This window comes from Physeter macrocephalus, chromosome 19 (assembly GCF_002837175.3).
Source record: "Physeter macrocephalus isolate SW-GA chromosome 19, ASM283717v5, whole genome shotgun sequence".
In the NCBI taxonomy this organism is placed as follows: Eukaryota; Metazoa; Chordata; class Mammalia; order Artiodactyla; family Physeteridae; genus Physeter; species Physeter macrocephalus.
Window position 1 is genome coordinate 20,667,436 of NC_041232.1, and position 15,690 is coordinate 20,683,125.

The 15,690-nt window shown below is 49.5% G+C and overlaps 1 protein-coding gene across 1 annotated transcript in view; it reads left to right on the forward strand.

Moving 5' to 3' along the window:
- Positions 1-1,746: 1,746 nt before the first annotated feature.
- The window catches only part of LOC102980712 (transmembrane protein 132B), a 264,321-nt gene continuing 250,377 nt past the window's right edge, over positions 1,747-15,690 (forward strand). The window contains exon 1 of the mRNA XM_024120951.2: positions 1,747-1,924. Coding sequence (XP_023976719.1) covers positions 1,747-1,924 — 178 coding nt within the window. The remainder of the gene's footprint in view (positions 1,925-15,690) is intronic.

Here is a 15,690-nt window from a genome sequence, read left to right on the forward strand (position 1 = left end):
GTGCTCAGTTAGCATCCTGGCATCTGCCCTGAGAACGCGCATGCCCTTCTCCAGGGTAGACACTGAGGCATGAGATTGCTGTGTCCAAAGGTTGATGCAATTGCCATTTTAATACATTTCCCTCTAAAATGGTGTTGCCATTCACAGTCTCCTAGCAGGGTGTGAAAAGCCTTTACTTTCTTTTTTTTTTTTTTTAAATTGTAATTTCTATTTTGAGAAACAAAATAATGTGAAAAGTACAAAGAGTAACGTAACCAACATCAGTGTACTTAGCACCTAGGAATGTCAGCTGTTAACAGTTTGTCACATTTGTAATGTCTTTGATTATTTTATTAAAAATAACCCCAACATTACAGAAGAAGTTGACATTCTCTTTTGCATAACTCATCTCCCTCCCCAAAGGCTATCACAATTATGAATTTATCTTGCACCCTTGCAAACCATTTTTATGTTTTACCTATATGGAGAACCATGAACAATATATTACTTCTGTGCATTTAAAATTTTTATCTCAGTGTTGTATTGGCCATAGTATTCTGCAACTTGCTTTTTTTCAGCCAACAATGTATCTTGTAGACCTATCCACCTTAGCACGTTTAGCCCTCCCTCATTCTTTTTACCTGCTGTGTAATATTCCTTTGCACCGTGGTTTATTTCCTCTTCTCCAAATGATGGGCATTTAGGCTGACTCCAGTGATCCGCTACTACAACCAGTCCTGAGGTGAACACCCTAGTCAGAAAACATTCAGATTCTTCATTGTGTATTTTTATAATGCTGTGGTTTTATATGCCATACAGAATAAGATGCTCTTTTTCTTTTCATAGACATAGAGAAAGCTTTGAAAAGAAAACTACCACTTTATCTGTCTTCTTCCGCCTTCCAGATGCTGATTCTTTCAAGGATAGAAAGATTGGATATTTACAGCTTGCTTTTATTAATTTGGTTATTGTCATTACCGATGGACATCAAGATGGAAAATTCCCACACTCTAGGATCTTAATTATTTGAGTCTTTTTGTGTTGGATGTTCTCTTTCATTCCACCGATACTCGCTGGGTACCTACTACGTGCCAGGCTCTGTTCCAGGCAGGGAAAGCTCGGACATGGTCCTTGTGGTCATGGATTTCCATTCTTGGGGGAAATGGACGCTATAACAGGCATAAATCAGCACCTGCTCTTCCCCTTCTAGAGTTCATTACTGAAGAGGTAATGGAGATGTGTTTCCTTGGCCAAGTCTATCTCCTGGCTGAGCCCTCAAGGAGATTTGCAGTGAGCAGCTTGAGTGGTGTTCTGCTTATGTGTTGTTGCAGAACAAGGCAGCCCAACGATGACATTTATTTTGCTTTCTAATCGACGACTGGGCCAGGGTTTGACAGGGGCAGCTGTCTCTGTAACTTTCGCCATCCTCTGGGGCATCTGGAAGGAATCATCTGAAGACTTGCTGGCTCACGTGTCTGGAGGTTGACGCTGGGTCCCAGCAGGACCTCAGCTGGGCTGTGGCGGGGCCGCCTCCGTGGGGCTCCCCGTGTGGTTGAGGATGGTGAGTTCTGAGCCAAGCATAACCACCCCCACGGTTGCCCGCCTTCCTCACAGTAACGGCGGCCCGTTGCAAGGCTGGGCATCCCAAGGGGACCAGGCAGCAGCTGCATTGCCTTAGTCTCAGAAGTCACATGGAGTCACTTCCGCTGTCGTCACAGGCCAATTCCTACTCAGGAGGAGGGCACGTTGGCCCACGGAGGTGTGTCGATGTCGGTCGTAAGAAGGGCATGTGGCCTGGATATACTGGTGCGACCATCTTTGGAAAACACCGTCCACCCCAAGGTGGGCAAAGCCATCCTTAGTCCTGTACAGGCGTTTAGCCAGATCTGCCAGTGGGTAGTGGCATGGCTGGCCTGGATGGAGACGGCCGTGTGGACTGTGGCTGGTATGGTAGCAGAATCACTGAGGGCCACTCGATGCGTTAAGACCTTGCACGGTCTCCTTAACACCGCACAACACCTGTTGTCTCTCCCATTTTACAGATGAGGAAACTGAGGTTGGGAGCCTTTGCGTAAGCTCCGGGGTCCACAGTTAATAAGCAGGGATGCTTGGCTCAGAACCCAGGCATATCAGTTAGAGTCCCATCCTCAAGTCAGCATAACCATCCCCATCCTCCAGGGAGGCCAGGCTTCTCTGCTCTGAAAGCTCCCAGCCATGGGACTCCACGGGGCTGCCTCTCCATGGCCACCTGGTCTGCTAGGCCTCTGGTTACCATGGCGACAGTGGCCAGCCACGCAGAGAGACACCTGTGACCTTTCTCCCTTCCCCCCACTCAGTGGTTCTTTCCCTTATCGAGCAGAGAGGTATCAGAAGGACACCTCCTGTCTGTCCGCCAGTGGGCTTGTTGATTTGAGAAACGGTCTTAGGACGTCTCCTTGACTCAAGGCAAAGGCGGAGCGGTTATAAAAATGAAATACGACGTCACGTCAGGCGGCCCATCACCGAGTTCTGGCGCCTGAGACTGTTCAGTTGTCCACACCTGTTTCCAGGCTTCCAAACTCTTCTGTAAAAGACCTTTCAGGGTGGAATTTTTCCTGCTCGTTCCTCTGGGCTATTTTGGGAAGATATTCACATATTCTTAGACATAACTGAGCATGACGAAAGGTGGGTGAGTGGCAGTGGCGGTGTTTGTGGAAGAATTCTGTAGTCCATGGCCCTTTCAAAGGGAAATTCACACTTCAGGATGTTCCTGGCTCTTTAGCACTCACCCCGCATGGCACCTCTGTTTATTAGTCGTAGGGTAGCCGGGCCACTGTTATAAACGTGAGACCATTTCGATCCTGGGTTGTGAGGGGAGGCAGCTGCCGCTTCCGGGTGGTGGTTTAAAATCAAAATTAATTGGGATTCTAAATTAATTGAAGTAGGCATGAAAATTTTACATTCACAAAACACACCCGGCAACTGGTGGCAATTCGTCCTTCCGGTTTGCTCAGGTGCACAAGTCATGTCACCCCTAGCTTCAAATACCCAGGATCTGATCGCCTCCTTCCTCTCCACCTGGATCCAAGCCCCATCGCATCCTGCCTGGGATCTGCCATGAGCCCATCATGTCTCCCTGCTTTCATGCTGGTCTCTTTACAGTCTGTTCTCGTTAAGGAGCCAGAATGAGTCTTTAAAAATGTAAATCATATCGCGGTGCCTCTCTGCTCAAAACCCCAAACAAATACGGCAGAGAGTGGACAATTCAGAGGGCAGGGAGGGTGTGTGAGGAATATGATACATCTTTTTTCAGTAGCTTGCTCTGTCCTTCCTGGCCTTGTGAGAAGCAGCCTGGGGGAAGCTGGAGTGGTATCTGCTTTTACCGGTCAGGCCAGATCTGACTTCCCAGGATGGCTGGATGAGGGATGTGCCAGATGGGAAAGGACATTTCAGATCAAAGTGACAGGCACGTGGTGTAAAGGAGGGAACTGGGTGCTCACACGGCAGCGAAAGAGCTCCTGGGACTCTCTCTCCAGGTCAGGTAATAGGGAGTGGTGGGGACCCATGTGCTGAGCCTGTGAGAGACTCCCCAGCCCTGGCCAGTTGTAGTCATACGGGAGTGCGGGTCTGATGCTACCAGATCTTCCAGGTTTTCAAGAGAAGTCAGAAATCCAGCCCTGTGGACTCTCCCTGTTTTCGTTATTTGACTATCACTGTGAACTCAGGGATTTTAGCATACTCCGTGTGTTTCAGCCATGGAGTCACTCCTTGTTCGGATGCTCTAAATCACCCCAGCTTTGGCCGGCAAGCGCTCCTTTCAAACCGCCTCACGTGTCCTCCTGACCCATCCCTGTCAGTTTTGGAGCGTTCTCCTATTCCCTGGCACAAGCTATTCTAGGTTCATCTGGTACATTCCTGCTCCAGAATCAACCATTGCTACAAGAATCCTGGAGTCGAGCTCTGTTTTAAAAAGTTGATAGTAAACCCACGTTCAGCATGAATACTCGGCGGTAGCCAGATCTGCTCCTAGGGCGGCCCCCTGGGGTCCCCGGGTAGATGTCTCTGCACCGTTTGGAAAACCCCAGGCCGAGTGCCACCATCTCTGCGGAGATCGGCCTCTGCTCCCGGGCCCTGCGGGGCTGATGAACGACACAGCTAACGCATCGGGACGGTTGCATTCCACTTGGGGCAGCCACCCAAGAAACGTCTGATAGGCACTTTCCCCGAGAGCTGCTCTTACAGGTTTCATCTCGCAGAAATCTGTCAAGACTCAGGTGTGCGTTCAGAGGTGACAGAGCAGGCTCTGTAGACCGCGTCATCTTCCCCAGTCCGTTGTCTGTCCGTTACTGTGAAGTTACTGGGAGAGCCATGATGGGGCGGTGTCTGGAATGGGTCATCCCTAAAGCACAGACCATAAACCCATGGAGAGAGCTCCCTTAAGACCTTCTGCCTCTGCCCCATAGGCCACTGGGTGCTGCCTGTGTCATGCAGAAGCCTGTCCATGCTGAGGACGAGGACTCTGTATGATTTCTCTGGAACATCTCTAGCGCGAGCTCGGGCTCCGATCGCCAGGGGTTGAATGCTGGCTTGGCTACGGACTGGATTTGGAACCTTGCGCAAACTACTTAATCATCCTGTGCCTGAAACAGACTCACACGCATAGAGAACAGACTGACGGTTGCCAAGGGGGACGGGGGGAGGGAGAGGGATGGACAGGGAGTTTGGGGCTGGTAGATGCCAACTGTTACATTTAGAACGGAGAAACGACAAGGTCCTAATGCATAGCACAGGGAACTCTAGTCAATCTCCTGGGATGAACCATCATGGAAAAGAATATGAAAATATAGTGTCTATATATGTTTAACTGAGTCACTTTGCTGTACAGCAGAGATTGGGACAACATTGTAAATCTACTATACTTCAATAATAAACAAACAAAAAAATAAATAAATTAGAATCACAGGGGACAAAAAGCACAAACTTGCAACTGTAAAATACGTCACGAGATGCCATGAAAAAAATAAAGTGGAGATAGTAGAAACCGACCTCAGAAAGTTGTTATGACAAGTAAATGAGTTAATACATGTAAATCCCTTAGAACAGTGGCCGAAACACAGCAAGGCTTGATAAACGTTGACATTTATGATTATGCGAATCGCTGGGTCCAGGCAGGCGTAAACAATTCCTGGGGTGTGAGTTGCATGGTCCAGTACATTTCTTTTTTCTTTTCCTTTTTCTTTGCTTTCCTCTCTTTCTTTTCTTTTTTTTTTTTTAAATCAACTTTATTGAAGTATCATTTACGTACAATTTAATATACTCATTTTAAGTGTATAGTATTTTGGTGAATTTTGACAATTTATATACACATTTAATCTTCACCATAATTGAGATATAGAACATTTTCATCACCCCCCCAAATACCTTATACCACTTTCCATACGGTACATCTCCCACTCCATCTAACCCTCTCCAGCCCCAGGTAACCATTGTTATGCTTTCTGCCACTGTGGGTTAGATTCGTCTTTTCTAGAGTTAAATATAAAATATCCTCTTTCTTGACTCCCCTTGCTTCTTTCCCTCCCTCCTTCCTTCCTTCCTTCCTTCCTTCCATTGGCTTGAGCTATGTTTCTGTCACGCGCATCCTCTGCTGGCTTCGTGGACGTGTGACCCGTGCAGTAACACAGAGCGCCACCCTCGTACTTTGTTCAATGCTTTGCTGTCGCCGGCTGGAAATTCTTAATAATTTTTGAACAAGGGCTCCTGCGTCTTCACTTTGCATGAGGCCCTGCAAAGTCCACAGTTGGTGCTGCATGTCACCAAGGCAGTTCTCTCTATTGGGGCGTCTCTGGTTCTCTGTTCCCGGGCACACGAGGGGCTTTCAGTATACATACAGATTGAGTGGAACTCCTATCACTGGGGCCAGTGCATCTTTTCCCGCCTCTGTTCTCTCCATCCAGCACCCGCCTGGGCGGTGTGTGAGCTCGTATATAACTGTGTGCAGAGCACTTCAGCTGAGTGTGCGGAGTGAATTCGATGATGTTTTCTTTCTCTGCAAATCTCCACCCAATTTGCGGCCAAGCAGCCGGCTCAGCTTTGGGAACCAGCCTCGATTGTCGTGTGGGTGTCTGAAAACATTAACAACGTCTTGTTTTCTACAGCCTGTCCTCAGTAGGTGGAGGTCTTGCTGAAATCTGACATCGACTTGACAGCAGGGGGCAGGCCGGCCCCTCCATCCCGCTCAGAGCAGGTTTCCAAGTAGAAACGGCCTTCTGCCCTGGGTGGGCTGGGAGGACCGGAGGACAGGGGACAAGCGGGCTCCCGTGGGCATCTTGCTCCGCACTGAGTAGGCACCTCTGCACGCAGGCTCACGAGAGGCTCAGCCACTTCTTCCGGCAAGAGGCCGAGCGAGCCAGGGCCTGGACCCTGCAAAGCCTCTAAGCTGGGAACAGCTCAAGGTCACGAACCCTCGTGAGGGAGGCACAGAGATCTTTTCTTCCAACCCAAATTAGCAACATTGCCAGGGGCTGTTGTCATCTTTCGGCTGAGTCCGAGGGATTAGGAGTCGAGATGGACTTTGTTTCTTTGGCGCGAATGACCAGGCCGCCTGGCTGTTCTTTCATCGATTAGAATCGAGATGAGCTGAGACACGTCTTCTTTGTGCAAAGAGCTGTCCTTGGCGTGGCAGCCACCTGGCAGGTCTGCGAGGCCAGCCGGCCGGCTGGCTGGGGAGACCCGGGCACAGGTTGTGGATGGGTGAGCGCTGTGCTTCCAGGCGGAGTGCGGGGGCCTGGGGGACGTTAGCTGGGTCAGGTTCTTCGGTGCCCTGGCCTGGCTTCCGCTGTTTTTCCTCACCCCAGAGAGCATCCTCCTAGGCTTGCCAACAATGTCGGTCACAGAGACCACGCAGGCATGCACACAGAGAAGGTAGATTCAGGGCTAGAAAAGGCACAGCACGATCGCCCATCGCAACCGAGCGATAATTTGCCTGGGTGCGGATGCGACGTCTCCTACAGAGGATACGCCGCGGGGCTTCTCCCAAGCCCCTCTTCATTTTCTCCTGCTCGCTTACTTCACTCCGCAGCGCCTTCCTGGCCCAGCTTGTGCTTGTGTTGGTGGTCCCCGCTTTCCAGTTGTTCTTGGGGTGTTTTCAAGGGTCAGTTCCACAGGTGGCTTTCGAACCACATCCTTAGACACCGGTAGGAGCTCGGAGTGGGCAACCCTGCAACTGCCTGGCTTCAAATTCTGCCTCCGCCCCTGCTAGCTGTGTGGCTGTGAGCAAGTGACTTAACCTCTCTGTGCTTCCATTTCAGCGCCTGATGGAGCTGACCGTGGTACCTCTGCTTGTAGGGAAAGTGAAAACGGGTTAATACATGTGAAGCGCTTGGGATGGGCCCCTGGCACAGGGTGAGTGCTGTGTAAATATTAAACACTGTTACTTAAATCTACCGAGAGCTTTTCGTGGCCTCACAGGCATCTGCGGAGAAGAGGCCACGTGCCTCCGCCTCTCATAAGTAGTTGATGTGCTAAAAGCACCAGGCCACATGCATCCCGGGCTTGCCAGCCGGGCAGCACTAAGAAGGGGGTGACGTTCTCTCAGCCCCCGGCCTTGCCTTTTCCTGGGCTGGGGGTGGGACCCTCGCTTTCGATCCTCGTCCAGCCGTTTCCGCGATGGGTGCCTGTCGGCGAGTCATCCTGCCTGCTGGGCTTCCACCCTGAGCCTTCACCTTTTGGGGCTGCCGAGGGGGCGGGTAGGCATTACCGGGAGGGGCTCCGGACCTGCCTCTGCTACATCCAGAAAGCTCTTAGCTCTCATCCTTATTGGCTTCCCCGTAAGGAAGTTGTTCTTTCCTGAAACTCTGCTCCTAGGTAAGTGGAAATGCAAATAAATGTAAACAGGGAGACGCGTACGAGAAGTGATTCTTAAAACATGACCCGTCATCACCGAAACTTGGAGCCCCTTTCAAAATCCAGCAGGAGAACGCATCCATGTGGCATTTCCGTACGATGGGATACGAGGCGGTAGCGGAATGAGCGGGTGACAGCAGTGTGCATCGATAGGCGTGAATTTCGCGAACACAGGCTGGAGTGGAAAATGCAGACTGCGGAGGGATGGGGCACGCTGCCATTGATAGGAAGTTTCAAATTCCAGAATCAACACAGCATATCCTGGTGAAAGGAGACATTATACGCTGTAATCAGGGTAACAAAGGATGCAACCCTGAGGAACCCCGAGTTCAGAAAAGGGGCTCCTCTGGGGTCAGGAGGGGAGCGTGATCGGGGAGGGGGCCCAGGGCCTTTAGCTGACTCGTGATGATTTATTTCTTCGGCTGAGCTTTGGTACACGTGCACTCGTTGTGTTTCAGACGCTCTGTTGTAAATCGTAAATATCGCATCGTATATAGTTTGTCTGAATCACAGTTTGTAGAGCTAAAAAGGTAAGTCTGAAAGGTACTGGCCTGGATGTCCTTGATTTCCTCCCTGGCCCTGACCCTCTGGGATCCCCTGGGTGTCCCCAGAGGCCACCGGTGGGACCTTGGTTTCCCAGGCAGGTAAGGTGGTGCCGTGGTAAGAGAATCGGAAGAGGTGGCTGGATCGTCCTGGTGACCTTGGATAAGATCTGGGTCCTCTCTGAGTGTCAGTTTCCTCACCTGTAGAATGGGGAGAATTCAGCCCCTGTAACTATACTCACAGGGCAGGTGCAGGGACTTGCTGGCGTGATGGTGCCTTAGGGCGTTTGGCTCAGAACGGGGTGCCGTGAATGTGCGGGACTTCGTAGATGCTGTTGGTGATGATAATGAACTCCAGAGCGACAGGAGGAGGGGAAGTGATGAGGACGTGCCCTCCACAGCAGAGACTTCTGCTCTGGTAGCTCCAAATGCCTCCACCATCTCGAGTTCAAAGCCCCACGAGGAGCAGTTTTGACTCTCGCAGCTTCCCAGCCTTCTCTTCTGGTTGCACCCGCTGCTTCTTTTCTCTTGGCCACAGGCTGACCCTGACCCATTGCAGACCCCATGACTAATGGTGACCTCAGACTAACCTCCCCGTCCTGCTGGGCCAGGCCCTGACTCTGTGCTTCCCCTCGGGGGGCTGGGCTGGGCTGCCCGCCCCCCCCTCACTGACCCTGGGTGGTAGGGGCAGCCTGTCCACCCTCTGCTCGTGGGCGGGCCCTTCTCTCTGACAGAGCAGGGGCTCTGTTCAAACGGAGAGAGCGCACAGGGAGGCTTGCTCTTCAGGGGAGCAGTCAGATGCCCTGGGGCAACCCCGCTCCAGGGCCCGCGCAAGCTGGAGTGGTCTGGCTGGCCGCCCGTTTTGCACCAGGCTGTAGGATGCACTCCACTAGGTCACAGGGAATACAGCTTACTGGGGATAGAGGAAACCTACAAGCTAGAGAGGAGGAAGGGGAAGAAAGACCAGGCCCCATCTTCCCATCGGCCGTGTGGTGGGGTCTGTGGGGGTCCCGGCCTTCTGTCGAACTTACAGTGTGGGGTTTGCATGGCATGGAGGGTCACTGCCCAGGCTCACCCACTTTTTGTTGGAACTAGGCAGAGAGCAACCTTGTTAGTGGGGTAATTTCCAGGCTGTTTGAAACCAGGCAGTGTGGACTTGGAGGGCCAGCTGTTTATCAAAATCATCTGGAAATACCAAGAGCCCGTACCTGGGAAGCTCGGGCCCATCCCTCCCGGCGGAGAGCAAAGCCCCCGGCCCTTCGGGAAGCTGAGCGTGTTGTCCCGTTAACCCTTGCTGTACACCCAAGTCTTGATTGGACAGCCATGCTCCTTGTATCACCCCCCTTGCTTTCCTGCCTGCCTGGGACCTAGATCTGGGGCATTATGTCTTGGTAGGTGAAACCCTGTCTTCTCCAGCCCTCTGAGGAATCAGACACCCTATTTATTATCACAGAGGGCTCAGTTTAATGATGGGGTCATTTTCCTGTGATATGCTCAAAAGTGATTACCTCAGTAAAGGCATTTTTGGTTTCAAGAGACAGAAAACATTAGACAGGGAAAATAGGAATGTATTGGTTCACGTAGTTGAAAAGCTTCACGTGTGGCTTGATCCAGCAGTTCAAATAGTGTTACCAGGACCTAATATCTCTCCTTGTCTTGGATTTCCCTTGAGGATGAGCTTATACTGAGTGCATCCATATGGGCATGAGGTGGCCTCTCAGTAAAGCCCAGAGGGAATTAATAGTTCTTGCCAAGTATTTCAAACAGAAGTACTATGCCTTATTATCACTGACCTGTGCTGGGTCTCTGATTGGCCAGGCCTGGGTCAAGTACCCATTCCTGGAGATGAGAGTGGAACTGCAGTTAGCTGAAATACAGACAGAGGGAGGAGATAGCTCCCAAAGGAAAACTGGAGTACAGTTGCCAGAAGGGGGTAAATAATCATGCCGAATGGCTAATAACCGCAGATGTCCACAGGCGTCTAGAAGGGAGCTGCCCGTCTCAGGCAGCACAAGTCATTGTTTCTGACAAGGACTTGGTCTCCCTTCGTAATGTCTCCAAGTCCTGAACTAAGCCTGTAGCCTTTGTCGGAGACGTTGGCTTGAATCCTGGTCTTTCGCCCGGAGCCCCTCGCTGGAACCGTCGACAGTGGCCCGGAGAGGGAGTCCAACCCAGCGGCCTCCTTCATACAGGAACCAGGGAGGACATAGGAGCAGAGTGAAATTGCTGGACTGTGTTAAATGTAGGTTTATTCTGCTGCAGCTAATTGTCATCTTTATTTGGTCCCAAGTGCTTCATTCTTATAGTTCTCATTATAGCGGAGAAAATTAATTTTTATTCTGCCATAAAGGTGGCTGTAATAATCTGGGTTCAGAGAGGGGGATTACTTTAATAAGATTTGCCAGTAGGTTTTGAAATAGTCAGCTTTTATGAGTGTGGAGCGGGCCTGTTGAGGAGAGGATGCAAGGGGGGTCCGGGTGGGATTGCCAGGAAAAGGAAAAGGTCTGTTTGCTCCGTAAAGAGTACAGGCGTCATTTCATTCTTTAAGGACGGCGGAGGCTCCAAGAGCGGGAGATACAAGCAGATCTCAGAGTCTTTGACCGACTTAAATGGAAGCAAATGCATTTAACCAAAGCCCGAGCCTGCTCATGGGACCAGGGAGAATGCCCTCGGAGGTCAGGGCGGTGCTCTCTGTGGGCGCTGTCAGGATCTGGAAAGCACACACCTTCTTCTGAGGGAGCAGGTGTTACAGACCCGTAATCTCTCGTTTGAAATCCCAAATCCTGAAAACTCTGAAAACTAAAATGCTGTGGGTACATTTTCAGCGGGATCATTTGGGGATGAAGCCTCGCCTGAACTCATTTAAAACTTTAGTTGCGCCACTGAGGATGAGTGTTCCTATCTTTGACTTTGGAACCATTGTTGGTTTGATGAAAGGATGCTGCTCCAGACCCCACTAAAAATGTTACTGTTAGGCGGTGTATGCAGTGTACAGCTTTCCTAGGTCAGAAAAACAAGAAGGCAGGAGATCGGGAAAAGAGGTGTTGGGTCTCTGTGAATGTCAGATTTTTCTGATTTGGGGGAGAGAGATCAGAGTTCCTGATTTTTATGTGAAATTCCTCAGTTTCTGTAGGTTACTTTCAGATTCAGATTTTTAAGTATCTTTTGAAGACAGAACAAGATCCTCCACACCACTAGTCATTAGGGAAATGCAGGTTAAAACTGTAATGAGATACCACCGCCTAACCGATGGGATGGCTAAAATAGAAAACACGGCTGATGTCAAGTGTTGACAAGGATGTGGAGAAACTGGAACCCTCTGCTGGTGGGAATGTAAAATGGGGCTGTCGCTTTGGGAGACAGTTTTGCTAGTTTCTTGAAAAGTTAAACAGACTTAAAAAGAAAAAAAGTTAAACAGCATTGCCCTATGACTCAGCAGTTCCAGTCTTAGGTATCTTCCGAAAAGAAATGAGAGACTTGTTTATAAATGTTCCTAACAGCTTTATTCATCATTGCCCCCAACTGGAAAAGACCCAAATGTCGATCTACTAGTGAATGCATGAACACACTATGGCATATCCATACGATGGAATAAAAAGGAATTGCCCGGTGATTCGTGCGACAGCGTGGGTAAATTTTAAATAATTATGCTGAGTGCAAGAAGCCAGATGCAAGAGTCTGTATATAGTATGACTACATACATATATGAATTTCTAGAAAAGGCAAAACTATAGAGACAGACAGCAGGTCCCTACTTACCTGGGGCCATGGGCGGGGATGGGGGTTACCTGCAGCCTGGCACAGGAACTTGAGGGGATCAATGGAAGGGTTCTAAAACTGGATTGTGGTGATGATTACGCACCTGTACAGATTCACATTGAACTGCACACCTTAAAATGGGTGCATTTCACGGTATGTAAAGTATACTTCGATAAAACTATTCAAATATGTGAAGACGAATACATTCATAGGGTTGAAGTTTAAAAAGTATAGAAATGATGATAAAGAAAAAAAGTGATTATGGCTGCTCCATCACTGATGCAGTCACTCTTCTACTGGTGGACACTTGGCTCGTTTCCAGGCTTCGGCCCCTACGTAAATACTTGGCCAAGTTGCTTCACCTCATGGTGTCTCTCGGCTTCCTCGTCTTTCCGTGGAGCTCCTGGTCTCACCTGTCTCCCTCCCATAGTCGTGAGGATGAAGTGACTCATCTGTAGAAAGTGCTTAAATGGTACCTGGCACACAGAGACCCTAAGTAAAGCATTAACTAGTATAATGACTGCTTCCAAGAGGAAACTTGCACGTCTGTCATTTGACCAGTGTGCAGGTATATATATATTAGGATAAATTTTGAGAAGTGCAATTACTCAATCAAAGGATACGTGCAGATTAATTTTGTTTTGTTTTTTTGTTTTCTTGTGGCGGGGGGGGTATTTTTTTGCCGCAATGTGTGGCTTGTGGGATCTTAATTCCCCGACCAGGGATCGAACCTGTGCCCCGTGCAGTGGAAGTGCTGGGTCCTAACCACTGGACCGCGAGGGAATTCCCAGGTGCAGAATCATTTTGGATGGATTTTGCTATATGATCAATTTTACACCTTGGAGTGATGAATGAGATTGTGTCCCCAGAGCCTCACCAAACTGCAGTAGATCTGATATTTTGGACTTCTGTCAGCCAAAGAGGTTAGAGGTGGCATCTCCCAGTTTGGGGAGGAAAAACCCTCAACGTCAATGGGGTTGAAACAGAACTTGTTGGGCTCACCGGCATAGCCTGTTTTCTACTGGAAATGCAAAACAAGAGAGCCCTTCTGAGATTCTTTCCACTGAGATAGCCAGTAACCAGGGGAAGACCTCACAGCCTGTGGCGCCGACTACATCACGTTTACATTTTGCAAATTGAATAAGAAATGCAGGCGATTGCTCAGGACACAGCTGCCATGTCCCGGGAACATATGGATAAGGTACAAACACAAACACATGAAACCCAGAGAAAAGCACAACATCCCAGCCGACAAGAAGCCTTTTGATTTCTCATCGAAACATGAATGTTCTGAGGCACCGTAAAACGCGTGGCTATGTGAGAAGCATTCACAATCCGGGCAGGAGGAGAATGACATGAAAAGCACACGCTTTATGGAAAGTGGAGCGATTTCCCGGTTCAGACTGGCTTGTTTTGGATCTGACTGTTTGGAAGAAGTGGACACATTGGAAAAATGATTAGAAAGTAATCTGTTTGTCAATGTATTTATTCATTAAGCATTCAAAGAATGATCATTTGAACGCATGGATTGTTGGCATTGGAAAGTCATTATCAGAGATCTGACATTTTTGCAAAGAATTCCAGAAACTCGGGGCCTCCGGTGTCTCATTGGAAGCTGGCTTATTTTTATGGTGCAAGGAGATGTTCATTTCTTGTATGTTTCCCTTTGCCCTTTGTTTTTTAAAGGACTTTCTGTTTTCTGTTTCCAACTTTTCAGCTGGAACTTTCTGGCTGCCTGTCTTCTGGTGGGAGTTTCTCCTCTTTCTACACAAGTCATGGAACCTCACAGGACGCCATGGATTCAGGATGTGTGCATGCAAGAGTTCCTCTAATCGGAGCCAGCGACTTAAAAAAAATTTTTTTTTATTGGCATATAGCTGCTTTATGCTGTTGTGTTAGTTTCTGCTGTACAGCAAAGTGAATCAGCTATATGCATACATATATCCCCTCTCTTTTGGATTTCCTTCCCATTTAGGTCATCACAGAGCACTGAGTAGAGTTCCCTGTGCTATACAGTAGGTCCTTATGAGTTACCTGTTTTATATATAGTAGTGTGTATATGTCTGTCCCAATCTCCCAATTTATCCCACCCCCCTTTCCTCCTTGGTAACCATGAGTTTGTTTTCTACATCTGTGACTCTATTTCTGTTTTGCAAATAAGTTCATCTGTACCATTTTTCTAGATTCCACATATAAGCGATATCACGTGATAGAGGCAGCAACTCGACCCAGCAGCTCTGAGGACCCACTTTCTCGCTGACTTCCGGTTTGCTCTCCGTGGTGTGGGCTCGAACTTATGTCCCTGGAGCTCTGAGCTCCCTGCTCAGTGCAGAACTACATCCCTCTGTAGTTCCCAGGCGCCATCCTCACACCACACTGCTCCTGGGAGGAGGGGAGGTCTCTTTGGGGAACTTTGCAGGGGTCCAGAGAACTTGTATCTCTCTGCAACTGGCCTGCATTGGGCCACGTGCCCATTAATGACCAAATGGGCAAGGTTTCCCCCAGAGGGAGAGAAGAGAAACAGATACTGGGGAGGCAACTAACAAATGCCTAAATAATAAGAAAAAGACTTCTAAGAGTCTGGCAGTTGGCCAGTCCCCGTGCCTTTGGACTTCGGAAGAATCGACTTGGGATCTGTTCATTGCTTTGGGGGGAATGACTTTCTTTGAGTGATTGGTCTTGGGCTCAACAATCTTTATTTCAGTACTTCAGATTCTGCTGAAAAAGCTACCCGCCCTCTTCACTGACCTGTTTTCAGTAAAGACGGTATGAGCTCAAGATGGAGCACACTCTGACATTCCGTAGTCATAGCAACTCGGGTGGTAAACATCAGCTTAATGCTATTTATTTTTTTTTAATTTTTAAAATATTTATTTATTTATTTTGGCTGTGCTCGGTCTTAGTTGCAGCACACCGGCTCTTCGCTGCAGCATGCGGACTCTTAGTTGTGGCATGTGGGATCTAGTTCCCCGACCAGGGATCGAACCCTGGTCCCCTGCATTGGGAGCGTGGATTCTTACCCACTGGACCACCAGGGAAGTCCCAGCTTAATGCTGTTTAAAGGGGAGGGGTGACAGGAATTAGGAATTGAGGGGATTTGAGGAAAGCTGGAGATTTGGAGCCCTAGTCTAAGCTCCAGATTCTACGGGAGATATTCAGTGGGATGTCTGGGCAGACACCATTTCTGGCTCCACTAGGGGACCTCCAAAGGGGATGGGTTGGAGCTACCAGGAGAGGGTTTCAGACCAGACCCAAGGGAGGGGCCTCTAACTCCTATCCTGATCCTCCCTTTATGGCCCACTTCTTGAAAGAGCTGTCTGTTCTCGGGGCTCCCCCTTGTTTTTTTTGCGGTACGCGGGCCTCTCACTGTTGTGGCCCCTCCCACCACGGAGCACAGGCTCCGGACGCGCAGGCCCAGCAGCCATGGCTCACGGGCCCAGCCGCTCCGCGGCACGTGGGATCCTCCCGGAACGGGGCACGAACCCGTGTCCCCTGCATCGGCAGGCGGACTCTCAACCACTGCGCC